This window comes from Choristoneura fumiferana, chromosome 3 (assembly GCF_025370935.1).
Source record: "Choristoneura fumiferana chromosome 3, NRCan_CFum_1, whole genome shotgun sequence".
In the NCBI taxonomy this organism is placed as follows: domain Eukaryota; kingdom Metazoa; phylum Arthropoda; class Insecta; order Lepidoptera; family Tortricidae; genus Choristoneura; species Choristoneura fumiferana.
In genome coordinates, this window is record NC_133474.1 from 15596393 (window position 1) to 15619397 (window position 23005).

Genomic DNA, 23005 nt, shown 5'->3' on the forward strand with positions numbered 1-23005 from the left:
TAGTAAAATTTATTAGGTGATTTCTGTGTTAAGTTGTATAGGTAAATAGGAATAGGTAATAAGTCTTGGGCTTTTTATTTGTCAATGGGTTAACTAAGGTAATTAAATCAAAAGTAGACATTTTAGTGATTGTTACAATAGTAATATTTAATAGACATAACTACTTATGTACCTAACCATTCAAATCATTTATTCAGTAAATATTCCGCAATGGGCACTTTTACACGTTATTTTTAAACCACCAGCGCTTTCGGAAAGACCATCATTGCCAAGAAGAATGCTCCGCAAAAAACTTGGCAGAAAGTTTTTTTTTTAATAAAAACTAAGAACACGAATTTTGAAAATCAATGAAAGAACAGCCTATACATCACAGGCTGTTTTTTTTTCAATGATTTTCAAAAAAATACATGCTGTACTGTAGGTACATATACTGGGTGGGCCCTGTAACAGGAGCAAAAAATTAAAACACAAAATCTGCTACTCAAATGGAACTACTTTAGTTCTGCAACTTTCAAAAATTAAGTAATTTTATCATTGTTTATTCCAAACAAAATAAATGGTATTTTTGATGTACGGCATCCAATGGCCTAAATGACATCGCCTGTCACATAACAAAATGACGGATTTAAACTTAAAACTTTAAACTATTATAATAAAAATTATAATACAAGTTATTTTCAAAAGTTGTAGAACTAAATTAGCTCAAGATTAAGAGTGGAAGCTGTGGTTTAATTTTTTGCTCCTGTTACAGGGCCCACCTGGTATAAGAGTGTGCCTTTAGGAGCCCTATACCGTCAAAATAGGTGCAGATAGCTCAAGAAGGAGAAAAACAATAAATATGTAATTTAGGTAAATAAAAAACCAGCTAAACGAAAGTCAAAATCGCGCAAAAAAATATAATTATCATTACAAAATGGAAGTTAAAGTTTTTTTTTCTATTATACTTAATCATACTTGAATTTTGAGGCCATACTTCTTGCCATCATACATTTTCAATAATAGTAGGTAAGGTACTTACTTTTAAGATTACTTACTTTGATGTCACGTACCTACTCAATGCGCATTTTTTTACGGTTTCATGAGACCAGCGCACGCTGTAGGTACGTAGGTACACTGGCACGCACGCACAAACAGACAATAAATAAAGTGATGTTATAATAGCGTGCCTAACGAAGACCAAAAATTGCCTCTCAGGGGAAAAAAAACTCTATAAGCTAATTTTGGCATAGTTGTAGAGAATGGTGTTTTAAACCATATACTAAAAGTACTGATGGGTGGGAGTGAAGCTAACGGGTGGAGGTGGGACTAAAGGTCCCTTTTTTAGTTTTTCGTAAAACACTCGTAAACGGTGGCCCATACCAAAAAATGTTCTAAGACATAAGTAATCTACATCAAATTTTCTACAAAAAAGATTCTATGCATTTTTTCTCTGAGATCAATATTTCATGAGATCCATATGAGGGACAATAAAAAAATGAACACATTTCTTTAATCATGGCACGTATATAGGTATTACTCAAAATTAAATTCCTAATTATTTTCTAAATCTCAAATATCGTCGTCATCAATTATAATCAACTAGCTATTGAAATAGAAATAGAAATATTGTATTCGGACCTCGCACATTACATAAATATATATATATATATATTTAGTGTTGAATTAAATGAATTAACGTGGAAGATGCTTATATTCGATTGTTTTATTTAATTACTCAATATTTCAGTGGTTTCTTAACTTTTTACTATTTTTATTTTTTTATTATTTTTTTTATTTACTAGGTATTCTTAAATTACATGTTCCTTGTGGAAAAATGCAAGTTCAACAACAGATAAGCAGGTGATTTTTAGCCGTCGCAAAGTTACTACGCACGCTTTGCAATTTTCAAGCACAATGTACCTACCTATTTATCTATTTATAATGTTAACAACTAAGTTAGGGCACATGCAATACGTAATAGATTTGGTATAGACATCTAGTTATTCAAACCTTGATGAGATATTTGTATTTTTTAATAGTTAATTGAAGGTAGAGGTAGATAGAGTCAATATTAAAACTACCATTCAAACAGATCCATTATTTTCCAAAGTTTAATCTAACATTTGTTGGGTTTGTATAATAAAGACCGATTTGATATTCCGTAGCCTCGCATAGTAGACAAATAGATAATCGTTTGTTATAGGTACAGTCACCAGCACCAATATCTGGCACAACAAGCGTGCATAAAATAATCTGATACGACTCTATTTCTAGGGCCGTGCTATAGTCAGTTGCGTTCAAATGCATAGTAGGTAGAGCGTAATATACACGATATTGTACAAATGCAGCACTGTAGGTACCAGGTGAGAACGAGAACTGATAATAATAATTCCTACCGTATTATATAAAATTGATATAATTGTATGTACCTAATTATTATCGATAGTTTTCAGTGTTGTCGAGATAAAAAAAATATTTGGTGCGTGATTTAGTCCTGTAAAATCGCGAAAATTTAAAGAAATATAAGTGGAAAAGTGTTGTTTACCGGTGAGCGGCGGGGAGCGAGCGTCGGGGCCCTGGTCGCCGCGGGCCATGATGGCCGCGATGGAGAAGTCCGTGGCGCGGCCCTTCGCCTCGGCCACCATCCTGGCCCGCGACCAGCCCTCCGCGCCCACATCCATCAAACGCGGCAGACCTCAGTCCAACACCACGCCGACACACATTTCACCACACGCATTGTCTCCAACTGTCCATTATTTAAAAAAAAAAGTAAAATTGACACTAAAAAAATCGCTACGCACTTGTTTTGATAAACGAACGCATTTCGCGGCAAGCGTTTGAAACTGAAATTCGAATGTTATGTGCTAACGTACGGTCGCGAGCAAGCGAGGAGCGGCGAGCGCGAACTGAGCGCGCGGCGCGCTCGCGGCGGGCGGGGCCGACGCCCCCCGGCGCAGCCACTGGCCGCGCTACCCGATGTCGCGTCCCCCCTCACCCCTCCCCTGTACTACCTCTCCTTCACACACCAAAATAAGTAATAACATTACATGCGTTCGCGACTATTACGTTTTTTGGCAAAACGTGATGCGAATAATTACAGTTGCAAATGTACAAAAATATGCATTTTAAAATGAAGTTGACCTAATCGTAATTAAATGTAATTTAATTAGAAATAATTTGAAATTGATGTTTGAATCATCAACATTGGAGGAACTAAAATAGATGTTACAAGTGCAATTTTTAAAAATATGTTGAAAGAAATTTTATTGAAGCAACGGGAAGTAAAACTGATAAAAACGCGCGCGCATTGAAGTGAGTGCGCCGCCCATAAAACAGATGAGTGTAGAGTGGGAAAGCGCGAGCACGGTATGCGCACATGCGTGTGTTAGAGAGAGATGGGATGTATTGTCAGCGCTCCGAGCCGCAAGTTAGTGCCGCAAGAGGGTTGAAATGTAATGGCGGGAAATTCCGAACACAAAAACGTTTCCTTCCACATTTTTGTAGGTACGATTCTCTATACATTTTATAGTATTTTTAAATTTACCTATTACACGTGCATTTTTTGCATTAAAGATGTGGAATATTTGGTAATGAGTGTCTGTTGTCTGTCCATCTTTCCTAACGCATCGCATAGTATACAGTCTAAACAGATAAAACGGTTTAAATTAATTTTTATTGTAAGCAATTCAATCAATACTGATGAGAAGAAATAAATAACTACTTTAGTAGGTGGTCACTTTTCTTAAAACTTTGAACTAGGCAATGTAAATTATACCTAAATAACCAAGCCATCTAGGTACAAACTAACTAGTCTGAAAAATCTGTTTAAAAAAAATATACCTCGTTGAGTTTCTAGCCGGAATCTTCTCAATTGAGGTTTTTCCGAACTGGTGCTAGATTTTTATTGACATTCACAAGTGCTTGTTATAGCCTATGTAAATTGAATAAAGATATTTTGACTTTGACTTTAGTCCGACTAAGTATACAAAAAAGCCTATGTAGGTACTTATGCGAAAAGTTCAGTTGAGAGTTCACACTTAGATACATTTGAATTAATTAACCGTCAAGTTCAAAACAAAAGTTGTTCAAAAATAAATACCTATCTAGGTACAGTTAGTCACCAGCATTAATAGGTATCTGCCACTGCGGAGAATATCTGACACGTCCTTCTGGCCCTAGGAATAGAGTCGTATCAGATATTTATGCACGCTTACTGTGTCAGATATTGGTGCTGGTGGCTGTACCTACCTACCGAATACTGCTGCTGCCTAAGTTAACTCGACTCTATTTTCGAGTCTCCGAGGTTGTTTACTTAGGTAGGTACCTAATATCGCTAGGTATCCGGCACGGCATAGACATTTTTACGCAAGTGCCGCTTATGACGATTTCATAACGACTTATAATAGGTATTCATAAAAGTTACAAACCTGTTGTTATAAAGCGAATTAAAAAAACCGGCCAAGAGTGTCCACGCCCGAAATAGGGATTACAAAAAAAATAAAGTAATATCTTTCTAAGGATTTCGTATTTTGTACGGAATATTCCAAGTTTAGGTATATTTTATAGTTTAGGTATATTTACTCTTAAACTTCTAATAATTCTCAAGAAAGCTTAACCGTTAGGTATAGTTTTACTTGTAAGTTTGATATACTTACTACTATCCTGACATTTTTCAAATTTTACCACCCACCCGTTTAAATTTTACAGGGAGAGACGCTCGATTTTAATGAAAATTTGCACTTTAAAGTTGAATATTTTGCAAACAATGGTTTTAAGAGACCTGTCCAACGATACTCGACACATCAAGGTTGGATGAGAAAAATAAAACACCCCCATTTTAAGTCTTGGGAGGTACCCTAAAATTTTTTTTTGTTGTTTTTTTTATTTTACCATTTTGTCGGCATACTTTACATATAATATATCCGTGCAAAATTACAGCTTTCTAGCATTGATAGTCCCTGAGCAAAGCCACGGACGGACAGACAGACAGACATGGCGAAACTATAAGGGCTCCATTTTTGCCATTTTTGGCTCCGGAACCCTAAAAAGGGGGTGACAGACATAGATATTCCAGTCTAAGCCTTTGACTAGTTACAAACTCAAATTACTAACGAGTTGCTTGATAGTCACCCACCGCCATACATTTTCATTGAGGTTCGCACGCGACACGACTAGTCAGCAACCAGTCAGTAACGCGTTCGCAACTGATCACGCATGACGCGTCTTGCCGGTCTTTTAGTTTTTTTTAGTTTATGGTTTCATTAAATAAAACCTCAAACTTTCCGATGATACGTATCTACTTTTTTCAGCGGTCCATGATGACGAAATAGTGGGTAGATAATTTTTTTATTTTTATTTTATATTAGCTGTTTTATGTAGTTTTGTAACTAATCTTGTCCCAGCACTAAAAATTGTTCACCTAAGTATTTTCAAATAGAGATATTAATTTTTCCGGTTATTAACAAAATCTTATTTTAGAATTTATTAAAATTCTAATATTTCATTAGGGGAGGTTATTTTTTTGCTTTAATATAAAGAGATGTGGCAGTAGAATAACTATTTACGTTTTTACGACTTTGACTTCTTGTGTGGGAAATAAGTTGGTAGCTTTAGTTACTTATACCTAAGGGGAGCTCTCAGTTGAACTGGAGCGGGAAGTGAGCTAAACAACAATCCGTCATAAGCTCGGATTACTTCTAAAAATAACTGCCCTTCCCTTACACAGGCTCTGCTTAAATCGGTTTATTTTAAAACTTTTCGTAGGTACCGTGATGCGATGCCGTAACAACTTTATCCTTCCGGGTTGCGTAATTTTTTTACCGTAACGTCAGTGATCAGTAGTACAGCAAAGCGTACACTAACTGCTGATTTGGTATACTTACCTACCCAAAATCCAAAAACACCTACCCAACTCACGCTTCTTTCGCGCTCTCTGGGTTGCCTAACGCAAATGTCCACCCCACATAACTAGCAGATACTTTCTTACCTATTACTATCGAATCAAGTAAACAGTGAATCGCTATGGAACCTTTTCATAGAAAATATCATATGTATATCACATTGTCAGACAAGGAAAATTACTATGACAATTATTATTATTCTATGGTTCGATGCGTCAGGAATCGAATCGCTCATGGTCAGGAATTCATACATTTGAAATATAAATAAATATAAATTTGTTAATGAATTAGATTTGTTTGTTTTACCTACGTTGTAAACAGATATACTTATGTATTATGCTCCCCATACTTTTTTGTTTCACTGACCGGTTTTTAAATAATGAGCTATAGAATTATGCGAATTAGTTCTAATGTAACCTTATAATTCTGTAACTTAATCATGACAAAAGTATTTGATTTGCTTTTAGACAATACTAGCCCTCTTGTTCTGAGAGTAGGCCTGCGCCCAGTAGTGGGACGTATATAGGCTGGGATGGCTGGATGGAATACTAGCTGTTGGCCGTGACTCCGACCGCGTAGATGTATGAAAAAGAGTTTGCGTCCTATTCTCAGACCTACCGAATATACACAAAAAAAAACATAAAAATCGATCCAGCCGTTTCGGAGGAGTTTGGTTATAATAAACACTGTGACACGAGTATTACATATATTAGAAGAAAGATTACAAAATGTAGCCTACTGTCGATAGGATTCCATCTCAATTACCAAATCATCAGTGATCATAAATTTAATTTTTTTTTAAACAAGCAAGCGTAAATCTGGCGCCACCTTGTATCAAAACCTACATACTTAAAGATACGTAAATATATCTTTACGCAATGTATCATACTTTATGACACATGACTCGACATACACAAAGGGTTTTAGTAATTCATTCCGATTTAAGTGAAATGAGAGAACACAGCGCGCCTTCAGGCGTTGCGAGTTCATGTAATAGGTATAAACCGTGAAATATGGCCTTCCGCGCCAACGCCGTGGGTTGCTCTCCCCGAGCCGCGACAACTCACGGCCTACGTAGAACCACAACAAGAGCCCATTTCATAAAGCCAAAAGATACAAATGTACAAGTCAAGAAGAACACGCTTAAATATATACCTACAGCAAGTAAAAAACTTGTAACATTGCACCTTGTACCTTCGTGAAACGAGCCCATAGCCCGGCGGAACAAACGTTACAACGCACCTATAAAAACCCCACAACTCTCGTATGTACGCGCATTATTTGAGAAAATATGAAAAATGCTGCGTGCTTAAGGGGCTATAACTCTCCCGGTGAGACATTAAGAGGCATTATGAGGCACTCTGGTGTTTTTCAATTTGGCAAAATGGTGTCTGCAGTTCTTTACGGCTTCGCTAGTACTTTGAAGGGGTAGGGTAAAACCTGCAAAGCTCATTCAAAAGTACTTATCTGATACATAGGATGCTTAAACATTTTTAACGGAAAGTGTCGTACTTTGATTTTCTCTATCATATCGTTATCGTATCACACACGAGCATGTGCGTTTCACTAAGAAATGATAATAAAAACTTTATTGTTAACACCAAAAACCCAACCAAAGCAAATAAAAAATTTACCACAACATGACGTCGGAAGTCGTAATTCATTCTCAAAATCAACACCAACAACGAGGTCGTAAAACGTAGTGCGACTAGTGCAAGAATGGATGAAAATGGATTGTGAGACCACGCACAAAGCTCACAGGCCATTGTGCGCAGTTTGCGCAAAGAGCGACCGCTGTAGGCGCCCATTTTTTCAATTTGAAAATTGAACGTCAAAACATCAATGAGGCTTTCAAATACCAACCAAATATTTGTGAAGGAACACACATGGTGCTTGGGCCACACAAGGCGCATATTGTGCAACGTTAGAAAGCGGCGGAAAGTTATGACTTTTCGCCAAAAAAGTTAATGAAATCAAATCAGCCGCACATCGTGCGTGAAATGAAGTGTTCAGCCGACGAGTGTGCTTGCATAATCAATTGCTGACTGCGATTGGACATCTGTGACAATATTAACTAGTTAGTTATACATTTTTTTATTACTCTGCGTTGATTGTTTAACTTGCTTCTGTACAGTGAATCAAATTTTTTATTGCTACGATCGTATCGCAACTTGCTGAAATAAGTGTACCTACCTTATTTAAACAACTCTATTTTACTAACTACTAGTTTATTTTTTTTCATTTATTTTGGAGATCTCGGAAACGGCTGTAACGATTTTGAGAAAATTTGCTATTGGGAATTTTCAAGGGCGAACAATCGATCTAGCTTCGTCTAATCTCTGGGAAAATGCGTGTTTTCTAACTTTGGCCCAGGCGAAGCTCACGCCTATGCACGTACCTACTTAATATAGAAGCGAGAGCAGAACATATTCTGTTTAAGATCTTATTTTTTATTTTGTCTTAAACAAACTCTACATTCCAACAGGTTTGTCTTACAGCATTACGGCTTAAGTTCTCAAACAGAAATGCCATATACTGTCATAAAAAATATTGCTAACATCTCAAGGCTTGAATATTTGAATAAAGTATAAGTGAGCATAAAAAGGCTCGTGAGGTGAGGAGCAACAAATTGCGCGCATTATAAATGACAAATGTACGGTGTCGGGTTGCGGCCACCCGCGCGCCGGATTAGTTTCAGCTTACTTTCCGGCCCCTGCGCCTGCGCTGCCCTCGACAACCGAAATAGCGCCCTCTGTTTTTTGGAGCTTTCGGTGTTGCCATCAATTCTGATCGAATGAGATGAAAAAGTAGGTACTTGTGCTTTGTGACCGTGTTTAGGTTACAATGTTTTTTTTTAAAGTATAAGAAACTAGCGGTTGTCCACGACTTTATCTGCCAAAAAATCGTATAATCTAGCAGAAACTACAAAGTTTTCCGAGATAAAAACTATTCTTTATCCTTCCCAGTCTTAAACTATCTACCTACATACCAAATTTATAATAGGAATAGGATGGAAAAGGAACAAGTGGGAATTCTCTAGTGGTAAGTGAGCACCACCAGCCTTAGACACCCGCATCACCAGAGGATTGCTGATGCGTTGCACACCTAGAGTGTGCCAAAAATTTAATTATTTGTCTTACTCTCCAAGCCAAAATACAGCACACAAGCACTGCTGCTTAGCGGCAGGATTAGCAAATAACATAGGATTGTGATTCGGACGGTCATTGCATAACGTCATACCAACGAAAACGTTGAAAAAAGCTTGTATCTCAAATCAAGATATCAACTGAGCTGAACTCTGAAGTCTTTCTTCTTCTCTACACTCTTGATAGAGTGGTCGTGGGCGTCGCTTGAGGATCACTAGTGAAACTTCATGACAGCTTTCTTGGGAAAATATAATGCGGTGGTTTCCGTTGCCTTCCACACCGCAGTGCTGCAGTCCGGAGTTCGTTTATAAGGCAATAGAGAGCGCTGCTGCTCACTATGTAGTTACCCATTATGGGTTCCCCTTGTTTACGCATATTTTTTTATATCATAATTCTATTTTGCATAATCTGTTTACGCACAATAGTACTTATGCCGAAACTGTTTTCGCATAACAGTTTACGCAGAATTCTCTTACGCATAACCAATGTAAGCCGAATAGGCTTTACGCATAATTTGTGAATTCCGAATATTGTTTAGGCAGAAAATTACTTACGCATAAATTAGTTACGCAGATAGTAACTTTCGCATACTTAATGTAACTTTTAACGACTTCTTTAACGACTCTGAGGCAAAGTCGACGGAGCTCCGATTCGCGAAGCTCCTATTCCGCCTAGTTAAGGCGCTTCGCGCCTTGTCAAAATACTAACCTAACCTAACCTATAGTTGAGCAATCACGTTACCTGGGTTTTCTTTATTGAAGGGGGCTCCGCCCCCCGAGCCCCCCTTTCGGGGGGCATCGCCCCCCCCGTACCCCCTTTCCTGTTTCGCCTATCCGAATATCAAATATTCATTTTTTTTCAAAAACCTTCGTAGGGTTATGTTTTTTTAGATGCGGGGGGCTACGCCCCCCGAGCTTCCTGTCCTCCCTTTTTTATGCCCGTGCCACTTTTACTGGTGCCTGTTCGTTCCATTATAAATACAATTCTAACCATAATAACCTATTTTTCTAGTCATCAATAGTAATTAGGTAATTTATTTTCGGACATAGATTTGGACAGGATTTCGGCCTATCAAAATTCGGCTAAATTACATATATGCTAAACAAGATAATGCATAATAAAATTCGGCCATGTTAATATTATGCTAAAATAAATTCGGGTAAACCATTATTCGGCTTATACAAAATTACGCCGAACTAAATTTCGGCAAGTTTATGATTCGGCGTAAATAAATTATGCGAAACCTGTTATTCGTAATCAGTTTCGGACATTAAAATGTATGCCAAATAGATGTCACCCACTTTTTATGACACCCACGGCATCTTATTCTAATCTGAATCCAGGCACGGAACACTGAATAAAGTTCTGTTATTAAAAATGATGATTTTGAGGTAGGTATGGCGTTTTTTTTTCAAATGTGGACGGAATTCTGCACTGCACGCAGTGTTACAAAGTGCAGTCAAAGAAACTGAATCACTTACAAGGTGCCTTTGTGCTACTTTCGTCATGTGAACTGCCCATATATTTGCCAAAGAAATCATAGTGAAATTGATGAACTGACCATTACTCTGCTCACCCGCGACCTTCTTTTTAGGGCTCCGTAGTCAACTACTACTAAGTACTACTTATATTCGTTTTTCATTAACTAGGAACCCTTATCTGTCCGTCTGTCTGTCTGCCTGTCCGCAGGTAAGCTCAGAGACCGTTAGTACTAGAAAGCTGTAATTTGGCATGAATATACATATCAGTCTCGCTGACAGTGGTAAAATAAAAATAAAAAAAATTTTTAGGGTACCTCCCACATACGTAAAGTGGGGGTGTTTTTTTTTCTTGACTAAAGTGAACTTGACTATAGTGTGGGATATCGTTTCATAGGTCTTTTAAAACCATTGCGGGGTTGCCAAGACGATTTTTCGATTCAGTGATCTGTTTGCTAAATAGTTCAAATGTTAACCCTAAAATCAAAACCTAACAGGATGGCAAAATTTGAAAAAATTCAGCATGTTAGTAAGTATGTATATATCGGCGGCCGATCGTAAAATCCGCCAGATCACGAAATTCCAAGGCATATCGTGAAATGCCGCCATTTCATGAATTGGCTAAGGGACATCCGCCATATCGTTCAAAACTCACCGTTTAGCGATTTGCCTAGAGACGTTTAGGCAGATCATGAAATTCCTAGGCATATCATGAACCGCCGCCATTTCATGATTTGGCCAGTTTAGGCAGATCATGAAATTCCTAGGCATATGATGAAACGCCTCCATATCGGTTCTGGCACTTCGCCGGACGCTGCCGCGGCACGTTCGCTTCGCTCGCTCGGCTCGTGCGTCGTGATCACAATTAATACTAACCACTCCTCGCTTCGCTCGTCGTACCTAAATTTTTCTGTATAAATAAATAACAACTAGTGAATACTTTATTTACCAACAAAATACTAAACTCTAAAATACGGGCAGACGTCCATGGTTTTTTTACATTGTGCACAGAATCCGTTTGATCCACATAAAAAGAACGGAGCTGATGTTCAAAAGCTTCTTTTGCACTTCTATTTTGAATTCAATCACTATTTTCGGTTTAAAGATCATTTTGTTGCGACGCCGACATTTTTCACGTGCTAAACAAACACGGCCGGTCAGCTGGTCACGGCCGCCATTGCATACGCAGCGTCACCAGTGGCCAAATAAGAAACTATTTACGATGTGCCCGGTATAGAGCTAGGAATATCGACGAATGCATTGCTCTAATCGATCTGCCGTATTATTTCTCAGGCACATCGTGATATGCCTGGCCAACGTTTAGGCATATCATGAAATGGCGGCGTTTCACGATATGCCTATGAATTTCGTGATCTGGCGGATTTTACGATCGGCCGCCGACATATATAAAATTTACAAGGAAAAATATAACGCTACGATTGCTTGAGAATTATTAGTAGTTTAAGAGTCAATAGCAGCCTAAGGTATAAAATACACAATACGAAATACTTAGAAAAATATTACTTGATTTTTTCGTAATGGCTCCGGAACCCTATCTTGAGCTTGTCCGACACGCTCTTGGCCGGTTTTTTTTTTCAAATGATGGATGACGGAATGCTGCACTGCACGCAATGTTACATAGTGCAGTCTAAGAAACTGATTCGCGTACCAGGGTGGAACAGGGTGGAACATTTGTGCTACTTGTCATGTTGACATCTCATATAATTGCCAAAGAAATGTAAAATTGATGAACTGAAACAATTACTGCTCGCCTGGGAGTTTGCTCAACTATACTATTTATTTATTTTATGCTATAGGAACGCTAGTTAACCAAATACATATCTATAATGACATCTTGACACGGAATCTAAATGAGATTAATTAATTAATTAGTTTTATTCTGTGGGTTGTGTCTATAAACACGAGAAGAAGAGCAGAAGACAATTATTTTATTTTAGATCTACTTTCAGTTATTACAGTAAATTTTCCAAGCAGCAGGTAATAAGTAACACATAATCCATCCGATTTCAGCTGTACTGAATAGCGAGTGTTATTTTACAGTTATTGTAGGTGTGCCTATCTTTAGTATAAAAAGACTGGATTTATGACGCATTCCATTACATTATTTTTTTACTATCATACCAGCCTAAATATGTCCCACTGTTGGGCACAGGCCTCCTCTCAGAATAAGAGGGCTTGAACCGTAGTTCCCACGGGAGTCCAGAGCGGATTGGGAACTTCACACATTCAATGGTGAATTGCTTCGCAGGTTTGTGCATATTTCCTCAGGATGTTTTCCTTCACCGTAAAGCTCGTGATAAATTTCGAATGTAATTTCGCACATGAATATCGAAAAACTCAGAGGTGCTAACCGGGGTTTGAACCCACGATCCTCTGATCGAGAGGATCTAGGTCAAACCACTAGGCCAGCACCACAGCTTCATTTTTATCATACAGACTTTAAACACAAACATTAACAGTTAAAGTATTAAACATATGTCAGTAATAATTTCTTTAACCATTTGTTTTATAAAACCGATAGATAGGTAGAGTCGTATAAGCCATGATTTGTTAGCAAACATATAATTACATACTATGTATTAGTGGGCAGGAATATATATTTAAACACACAAACAAAGCCTTTCAATTGCACTGGATATAATTTACTAGCCCCTAGATAAACCATATTTTCCTTTTTACAATCTTTTATATCTAACTTGCAATGTTCGTATGTAACTTGTCTTCAAATCTTGCAAGTCTAAAAACCACTTCCACGGATTGGTTTGATTTAAAATTTGATAATGATTGACTATTATTATTAAAACAACGTTGGACGTGGATGAGGGCATGTTGTGGATGCGGGAGTAAATCGCAGTCGCGTAGTCGGACAAATAACAAAGTGAAACCTGCGAAGCGAGCGATAATCCCTATTTAAATAAGTTCGCTTCGGTTCACGTCACAGGGGCCTTTTACATTGACAACAACTCTTAACATTTTTTTACGCATTTTAAAACTAAGTATACTAAATTATATTACTTATCTACATCGTTGGCGTGTTTTTAGTGACAACAGCCTGAAAATTGGCAATTTATTGGCAATTCGAAATTTTGGTCTACCGAGAGTAACTTTTGCCCAGGATAATTTCAGTCAATAGAAAGACTCCAGAAAAAGATAGGTAGGTATTAAGCATATTTATGTGGCTGTATGCGGTCGTACATATACCTATAGTTGCCAAAGCTGTCATGAATCTTTTTTTTTCAAAGTTATTGTTGGCACTGGCTCAAATTCTTAAAATGGTAGAGCAGAAAGTCCGGACGGGGATGGAAGCCGAGAGCACGCGATCAAGCGATCGGCTCGCGTTTGGCCATTCAGCTACTCCCGCGCGCGACCACAATGCACAGGAGCACAATCGCAGGCCCATTGAATAATTCCCACTTGAGAGTATTTAAGCTTTTATCGAGCCACGACCATAAATCGGTGCGCAGACGCACGTAATCCCCGCCCCCACCCCGCGCCCTGCCGTCAGCTATAAACAGAAGTCAACGTGTTGGCCTTATAAATCGTGCGCTTAACTATTGTATCTCACGCCACAATAATGAAGTTAGCTCGTTCAGGAAGAAATACGGGCACCACGTGGGTGGCCGACGCGGTCGGAATAAATCCCAACAGATTATTGCGTACGAATCCGTTTAGCTGATTTTTTGTGTGTAAGGCGGTAGTTGGGCCGTCGTCGCCCGAGCCGCCGCAGCCGGTGAAAGGTCGCTTGAAAAAACAAATGTGTCGCGGAGGCGCAGGCGCAGGCGCAGCGCTAACGAGCCACGCTGACGGGTGTCGGGTTGCGGCCGCTCACCGCTTCACCAACATTATGTGCCTCAAAGTCCTGTTTATTCAGTAAGTATACTTACTTAGTAATTATATACTTACTTAGTAATTATAATTACTTCAGACTCGTGAAACCTCCATTTAATTTAAGCTGTTCTAAATGTAACTTGTCGATGTTACTCCGGAGTCCTAAGGCTACGAGTTCTTTTTTTTTACTTTCTTTGCCAAACTAAAGCACTTCAAAAGATATAAAAGCTCAAGTTGGCGTGTTGTGACATCCACACGCTCTATAATCTGCAGAGCAAGGCTCGGACGTGAGAACGGTCGTGACGAATGTTGCCATTGAGCAGCGAACGGCGCGTGAAGAGGCGTGCGTAATCGTCCCCGTAAACAAACACTCGCGCTCAACACTAAAACTGATATATTTCACCAAACTTTTATATCCGTTCGCTCTACCTTAAAATATATTACTTTTTCTTTAGCACCTTTTGTATCTTTTAATGCGTTGTGTCCCCACTTTTATGGGCGCAGGCGGTTCGTAAATCATTCTAGTGGAAGTGGTGCTACAACCGTAAACAATGCGCGCCCCGCGGCGTCGGCCGTGCCAAGTCACTGCGCCCTGGCACGATGAGGACACTGCAGAATCTGCACCGAGCTGTCCTTCTTCCTAAGGCCTGAAACTTATCTCTAGTGGTTACGTTGAGGTAGGTAACTAACATTATGGCACATCTGTTTATGTTCGCTATAATTGGTTCTACATATTAGAAAACACAAATCAATGTAATAAGTATAATGACGTGAAGAATAATTTATTTGTATTTGTTAGGTAGATATATTGATTGTATCTAGTACAAGTTTTTTTTTTACTTTTAGCTAAATGAAGCTGTTAGTTCTTTTACTATGATCGGTAGGAATGCAAGATCAAGGATCTAGTTAACATAGCAATGTTTACTTTGAATGGATTTATACATGATGTTAATTAAAGTTTGAAATGACCTGGGTTTTGATCTATTGACCCATGGCCGCGTCGTCGTCCTGCTACACTGTAAATTAACCTTTATATCATTTTTAATGACCATCTCAACGGTGTTTTGATTGCGGTGGGTGCGCGGGCGGCGCAGGCGTCGACAACTCGACACGGCGATAAGGCGACAGTTAACGCGCTGTGACACAAAAAACGCGCGTTTTATAGCCAAAAAACCGACTCTCACGCAGCGTAGGGCTCAATCCGACCAACACCAATAACCTAATACTTTTATGTGGATTCCTACATCGCACACTTCACTTTATGAGTTGATTTTATGGTTCATCGTTAATACGTTTTAAGTACCGGCTAATAGTTGGATTTTGTAAGAGCTAAGTAAATGTCACTTCGATATTTTTTACGCGCTCATGACGTTGAATGCACGCGCTTAAACAAAAAACCTTTAAATTACTTTAGATAAGTAATAGTTGATAAAATTAACCGTGAAACGAGGCCACAAAATGCATAAAGACCGTTGAATGATAACAAAAACCCAGCCATTAATCAGTTATTGTGCACTGGCGCGGCCCTCGCTGTTTGCGGACATAGCACAGTTCTCCTCACACCGCTAGTGCCTTTGTCGTCCACACTGACTTGGTGTGATCGAACACAATAGACAACTACAAATGGGGCGAAAATAACTGTCTATACATCATCACTGTGTACACACATCGTAAATTAAAATAATTAATAGGCAAAAGGGATACAACATAACACGCTTAAAATATTATCCGCTTACTGTCAGTTATTATTCACAGCATAAAAAATAGAAGTAAGCTCTAGCTCTAGCTCTAGGTCTACCTGAGCTGTAAACTATGCGTTTACAAACATGTACTAACTTTTTTAATGATTTCGTCGGACAATAAATCGTGAGCGTAAAATGAATCTCGTCCTGGGACCAATCCTTCATCAAACCTAGAAATTTGTATATTTTAATTCTTTTGACCGTTCGTTCACCGTTGATCCCACGAGCTCCCCCGGGCCCGCTTCCTTCTCATGCTCCGCGATTGACAGCCCCTGACGTGTGACGGCCATTGTCGCTGTGACATGTTGACACTGTCAAACTTGACTTCTGTCCGGATTCCGCATGTAAATCGTAAATACGGAAACATTACCCGCGCGGCAACGGCAGCGGACAATGTAACGACAAATTAAATAATGGAATAATAAACTTCACGAAGCTCGGCGAACAGCTGCCGTGTATTTGCTTTTTTTAGTATTCGCAGTGTCGGCGAGTTATTGTCGCTCAGTTGGAATTTTGTCATTACAGTTATATTATTAAGTGAAAATCATCGTCTGCCCCAGTCACTATAGTTATTATTATTATTATAGTAATCAAAGTAACTACCTACGCATATAGGTGCTACGCCATTATTAAATTCTTACTTAAAAACGTTACAATGTTTGTCTCTAGTCACATCACAAGTCTTCTTTTTTAATTGATATTATATGTAGCTGTGCCTGGTGATTAGAGAAACTGACTACGAAACTTGAGGTGCCAGGATCGATCCCCGATCGGGCACACTAAATATGAAAAATACCAGTGTTGTATATATTTTGTTTGTAAACTAGAAGTAGCGCTAGGTCAAACCTACTTAATTTCCCAGGTTTTGTTAAGTTTATCCTCGACCGTTGAACTCCATTACGTGAATTCAGATTTGTCTCCAAATATCTAACTAATCTGTGTTTGGCATTATACATTACGCTCCAGGTTTTATGTGATTTTGTAGTCGTTTAGTTTGTTTGTTATTATGATGACGATATTATTAAAGTGTTTTGCCTATAGGTGCGGTTTATATAAATAAGACGAAGCGATAACAGTATAAACTCAAACATTTCAGAATATCACAATCCTATTGGCCATATTTTGTAAACATAATAATAATATGATAATATTATAGCAGCGATAGTTGAAAAATGACCACACGCCGAATCTTAAAAGATACAAAGTGACAAGAACTTGATATTTGAGGTATAAGTAGTCAAAAAATGAGGGCCAGATATCCCATAGGGCCCCCCGCGGTGCACTCTGTATGCCCTCCGATTGTCAGAGGCCTATGGACCTTCTTCTCGACCATGGTGACAAAGTGTCAATTTACTCATTCAGCTCTAATGTTGTTTAGGGAATTTTTCGATGGCTAAACAATTCGATTATTTATGGTCGTGTTGTGGGCACACAAAAGCATATTCGTCATTGTTTTTTATTGCCATTTCATTTCCGGACACAACTTAACATAATGCGTGGTGATTTTTGTTAACACAGAGATAAATCATGTTTTATTTGATCTTTAATATGTGTAACATTAGTTTGCCTGCAGTACAAGAAAAGCAACAAAATTACGAATCTATGTTTGTGAAAGTACCACATACGCCGTATTTCATTGTATACAGCGATAATCGCTTCTCATGTTGGTTCTCAGTTGAAATACGACCTCACATTCTGGTGAATCCAAGTTTCGATTACGACTTCGCCGTTCGAGTTCTCGTAATCCCTCTAAGTCACACAATTATTGTAGATAGATGTTGCATCGGGGCGGGCCGCCCCTTCTATTAGCCTCACTTACTTTATCTGTTCGAACGTGCACCCCTCGTCTTTGTCCACTAATCTGGCGGGGAAGTGGCTAAATATCTTGTGCAAATAAACATTCGGCTTGTTCCATTGTCAGGGGACGAGCGGCGCGTCCTAAATCGGATTACGCGACCGCAGCGTAACGTATCGCTATCATAACTACTGTTCCTAATTAGTTTGTGTTTGATTTATAGCTCTCTTATTTCGCTGTGCCGCTTAATATTTGATCCTATCGAAGAGGCGTTACACAAAAAATACCTACACATATCATCATGTAGCTTGTTAGTCTGATTTTTGGAAAGCTGTTGCGTTGTTTTGTGTCTAGTTAAAATGAGCTTTGAGCAAAGCTACTTAGCCACATACCAACAAGGTGTTCGTTTAAAACACTACCCATTAGTGAACAATGCTGTGGAATGATCATTGTTCCGCGGACGAAGTGGCTGCACGCGAGACAGGTCTCCGCCCATACGAGGACTTCTTGCCACTCCAGCCCGTGACAATGAAATGTTTAATATTTTATGTTAATATTAATACAACACGAAAACTTATTGGCTCGATTTGCATAGCGTCGCTGGCGAGGAAGAAGTTCGGGAACAACGTGAGATGGAATGTTTAAGAATAATCCTTTTTTAAATATACCTAGCCTAAATGTGTTCCAGCAACAAAGGTGTCCGTTAATGTGATTATTATGTAGAACCATACTAAAACAAGCTTTATCTGGTACTAAAAGCTCTCTAAATTATGCCGAGGATAGACGGGCAGAAACACGGATGAAAGGACCGATGGACATGGTAGGTATAACTATGGTTTCGTTTTCGTCATTTTGACAACGGAAATCTTAACTAAGGAGTAAACTGAACACTTTTAAAAAAAAATCTATATTTAAGTCGTACCTACATGCGACATGCAGCATGTCACATGCTGCGTAACTACATTACACATTCATACCTAACTTATATTAGGTAAGTATTAAGATCTAGTTAAATTATGAAGATCATTGAAAATAAGTAAAATTTTCACTGTAGGTTTTATAGAGACGTAGACGAATAAAATTCTACTCGACGTAGATACAAGGTACTGTCTTCATTTCAATTTCTCATTAATGTTGCAACAGCGTGAGATTTGCATAAAGCTTAGTTGAGCATCGCACATCCGAAGCCGAATTTGTAAGAGCTCATGGCCGCCACATAGCGAGGAAGGCCGAGCGGCGTGCATGCCTATTCATGAGATGCAACGGCTGCGCGCCCCGCTCCTGCGCATTTGAATAAATACAATTAACTTGTTTGTTTTACTCGCCCCGGTGCGCCCCGCCGACCCGCGCGACATTCCTCACCATCCCACTGATGCAACCCAATACCCTCCGTGCTCTCTAACTCTCTACTCCCATTAAATATTAAAAGATCTCATCTCAGGTGCTCGATTGAAAATTTTGCATTTAAGATAATATTCAAATTGCGACTAATGGTGATATTCGGCAGCGGACGGCGGCGACTCAAAGGCTGCGCCGGCCGCGGCGAGCTGCACTGTTATTATCCCACCACCTCCACGCTCTCACCTATCCTATTCCTTTTTTGCCAGACGTCTTCCTCTCCCTCCTTTCTTCCTGACGAGAGCGAGACCTACACTTCTTCACTTACACTAAATTCATCTTATGGGCGTTCCGCTGACGATTTATCATTTAGCGTTGCCTACAGACATTATTTGAAACGCATCAAAATCGAGGTTGTGGAAAATTTGTCGGCAACGAAATTAGTACTCCTCTCGGAGTGCATAATTTATCGTTTATACTCCACATCCGGCCGGAGTTGCGATGTTTCTAATTACAAATTCATTGACGTTGATGATCCTTCGTACTGTAGGCTACAGCGATAATAATTCGAGATTGATTATGATTACCTACCAGTGTAGACGTAACATTCATGTCTGAAAACAAGTCAATGGTTCTGACATCATGGTGAAGACGAAAATACATATTGATGAAATGAGTTGTCGCCATTGGTTGCATTAAACTTGCTCTCTGAACTACACTTAATTTCAATTATTTAAAAATAAAAATAAACTTTATTATATTTTAGGCTGAGTCTCAACTAGTCTCAAGAGATTTAGCATGGACGAGCGGTGATGCGAGGCTGGCTGGCCGCGAGCCCTGAGGAAGCTGTCACGCGCGGCGCGAACACGTGATGAATATGTATCGGCAGGCCGTAGCGGCGCCTTGTAATTTGAGCCTCGCCGGTAATTATTTACGTGAGAATGGACCACTGCCCGCCCCTCCCCCGCCGGAACGAATCGTTGATTGCGCGCGAGTGGAGATGCCGACATCAGATTGCTGCTCACGCTCTGCTGGGCGGCGCGAGCGACTCGCCGCGACTGCTCTTGATCGACCAGCCTGCTGAGACATGGACACTCTCATCACGTGTCGTCAGACTATGACGGCTCGATTAAGAAATGGAAATAAAAAATATATCTTAAAAGTTCATAACACATATGGAAAAGTAGGTAGACTAATGTTACATATATAGCTATACACATACACACACACACATAGAATTTGACTAAACCAACCGCTTAGTGATACCGATTAAAATATCAAAGCACCTGGACACCGAAGACAAATCCGTCCATCAGAACCACTAGCACGCTAGCTTGTGTCGCGATCTTCATCTTTTTCTATCGAATATACTTACGTTATTTAATGCATAAGAAAATAATTCATTCAGCAATAGTGTCTGTACCGCCAGCAGTCGCACTCTTCAAGTAGCTACCTACCCACAAAAAAACAGATGCTTGCGAAAATAAGCAGAGCCTAAACAAATTAAAACCTTTCCATAACGAAACAAATTGAGACAGTCAAAAATAAATCACATCACATCTCATTATCACGCTAAATTAGCACGCGATAAGACAAAGGGAACATTTTGACGACGGGTCCTTACAAAAACCTTTATTATCGTTTACAGAAATCTGGTGTCAGAGTGATGACGGTTGTTGTGACTGGTCCTGACACTTGGAAGGTGTACACAACATTATAAATGCAAAAGTAATCTTGTCTTTCTTTCTGGCTCTCTGTGTGTCTATCTGTAACATCTTCACGTTCAAGCCGTTGTACCTATTAGATGAAATTTGGTATAGAAGCAGTTAAGGACATAGGAAAGTAGTTTCTGCAGAATAATGATAAGTAAACGTCGCTGGGTCGCTGTACCTAGCTGGTAAAACTAGACCGAAACTTAAATAAACATAGAAGTTTAATTCCCTTACGAAAACGATGTTTAGATAGAAAGAATCATGCCTATATTATGCCGGTCTGTCTATTGCATTTAACTAGTATTAATTTGCCACAGGGTTGTCACTCCAGTAAAACATTACATCAATGAGGGCAAGAAAAGTTCTAGTTCTAAGTATCGCTTGAGCCTATATATACAGCCGAATTCACTATATAGCGAGTGGTAATTGAAAAAAAGCTCTTGCATCTTAATTTAACAACCAACCAAAATCTATACTCTTTTTTCTCTTTTTAAGTTTAGTTGGTGTAAGCTTTTTTGTCCTTCCGTATTTTAATCTCGACGCTGAATTCGTGTGATACATGTGATGTGATACAAGTAGCTTCGGAGGTGATAAATTTACTTGGCATAAATTATCTTTCTAATTTCAATTATTTTTTCTTGAAAATGTCTGTTTAAATAACAAATTTAAATTAGCTTCTTTCAATAAGTGGGCAGGTCGGTCGCGCAACGGGGCGCCCCTGCCGCTCAGACAGCGGGGCGCCGCGCCCTGCCTCCACTAATAACACCGTCTTCCCTTCTGCCATACCTTATTTCTTATTTCACCCCACAGTCTCTTGTTTTTCGTGTTCCCCATTTTTTTCGCCCTATAAACCAACAATCTTAACCGTAAAACGAGCCCCTGATGATGTTAATCCTTCATCCTCATTGTCTTTTGGCAGTTTCGAGGAATAAAATATGTTGAGCTCTGCGACGTGATATCTGAACGTCATAGTTATAAATGGCGTCGCTTAAAATATTTTAATACCCACTACATCACGGCGATATTAATTTAGTACGCTTGAGTTGAGCGGTCCGTGCCACCGCTTCGGAATTTTAAATGACGGATTACCACCGCCGTGATCGGAAGATAACTCGAGATCTTGTAGATTCTATCACTGCCTGCCCTTTGGTCCCTGCTCCCCAGCGCGCCCTAATCTACTTAATTAATTATCTTTGATGTTTGACGGAAAAATTACTAACTGCACTAATAATAGTAATAAATAATGCAATACGGTATTTGAGTACTCCTGAATTTGCCATGTCTTATATATTATTATGAAAATATAGGTAGGTATACAAAAAGTGTTTAGCAAAGAGAAAACATAAATCAGTTGAAAATTAAATTTACAGTAATTTTTTGAAAAATCTATATACTTTTCTCTATGCAGCAAGTATGGCGCTACTAGCGTGTGACGTCACATGCAAGTATGTCTTTCTCTGTCTAATCTTGGATTTCAAACCTTTATAACTTTGTTATTTATAAAGGTAGCTTAAAATTTGTTTCTCTATTCGATAACAGGCATTGTAAAGTTTTAATTTATAATACATAATAATATAGAAAATAGTCAAATACCGTATTAAAAATAGGTCGCCAATAATTATCTAGGTACCTATTACCGGCCAATGTTTTTTGCGACAGCTGTAATTATAAATATCTATATAATTATCACAGAATTATAACGCAAGGTACTTGGCCACGTTACGATAGTCCCAGATAACTAGTTGAATTGAACATAGTTAAAATTATTCATAGTAAATCAAACAATTTTTTGAAACAAAGTGTGACAAGGATATATAATAACGAATGTTGTGTTATGGGCATTTTTTTATAATTACCATTTTGCCATATGCGCTAATCTGACAAATTTGTACGTTAATTAATTAAAACAATTATATAACAACAAACAAAGTCTAATCTTATTGGCACATTTTAGTAGAAATAATATGATACCTATTTTATTTGCATGGATCTCGCATAGACGTACCTACTCTTTTTGACGTTAAATATAATCAATAAGCACATCCTCATAGCAACTGTTGCGATGA

The 23005-nt window shown here is 38.7% G+C and overlaps 1 protein-coding gene across 1 annotated transcript in view; it reads right to left on the reverse strand.

The window, feature by feature from the left end:
- The window catches only part of LOC141426726 (T-box transcription factor TBX20-like), a 73220-nt gene extending 70304 nt beyond the window's left edge, over positions 1-2916 (reverse strand). Inside the window, exon 1 of the mRNA XM_074085856.1 lies at positions 2525-2916. Coding sequence (XP_073941957.1) covers positions 2525-2660 — 136 coding nt within the window. The 5' untranslated portion in view covers positions 2661-2916. The remainder of the gene's footprint in view (positions 1-2524) is intronic.
- Between the last annotated feature and the right edge of the window lie 20089 nt (positions 2917-23005).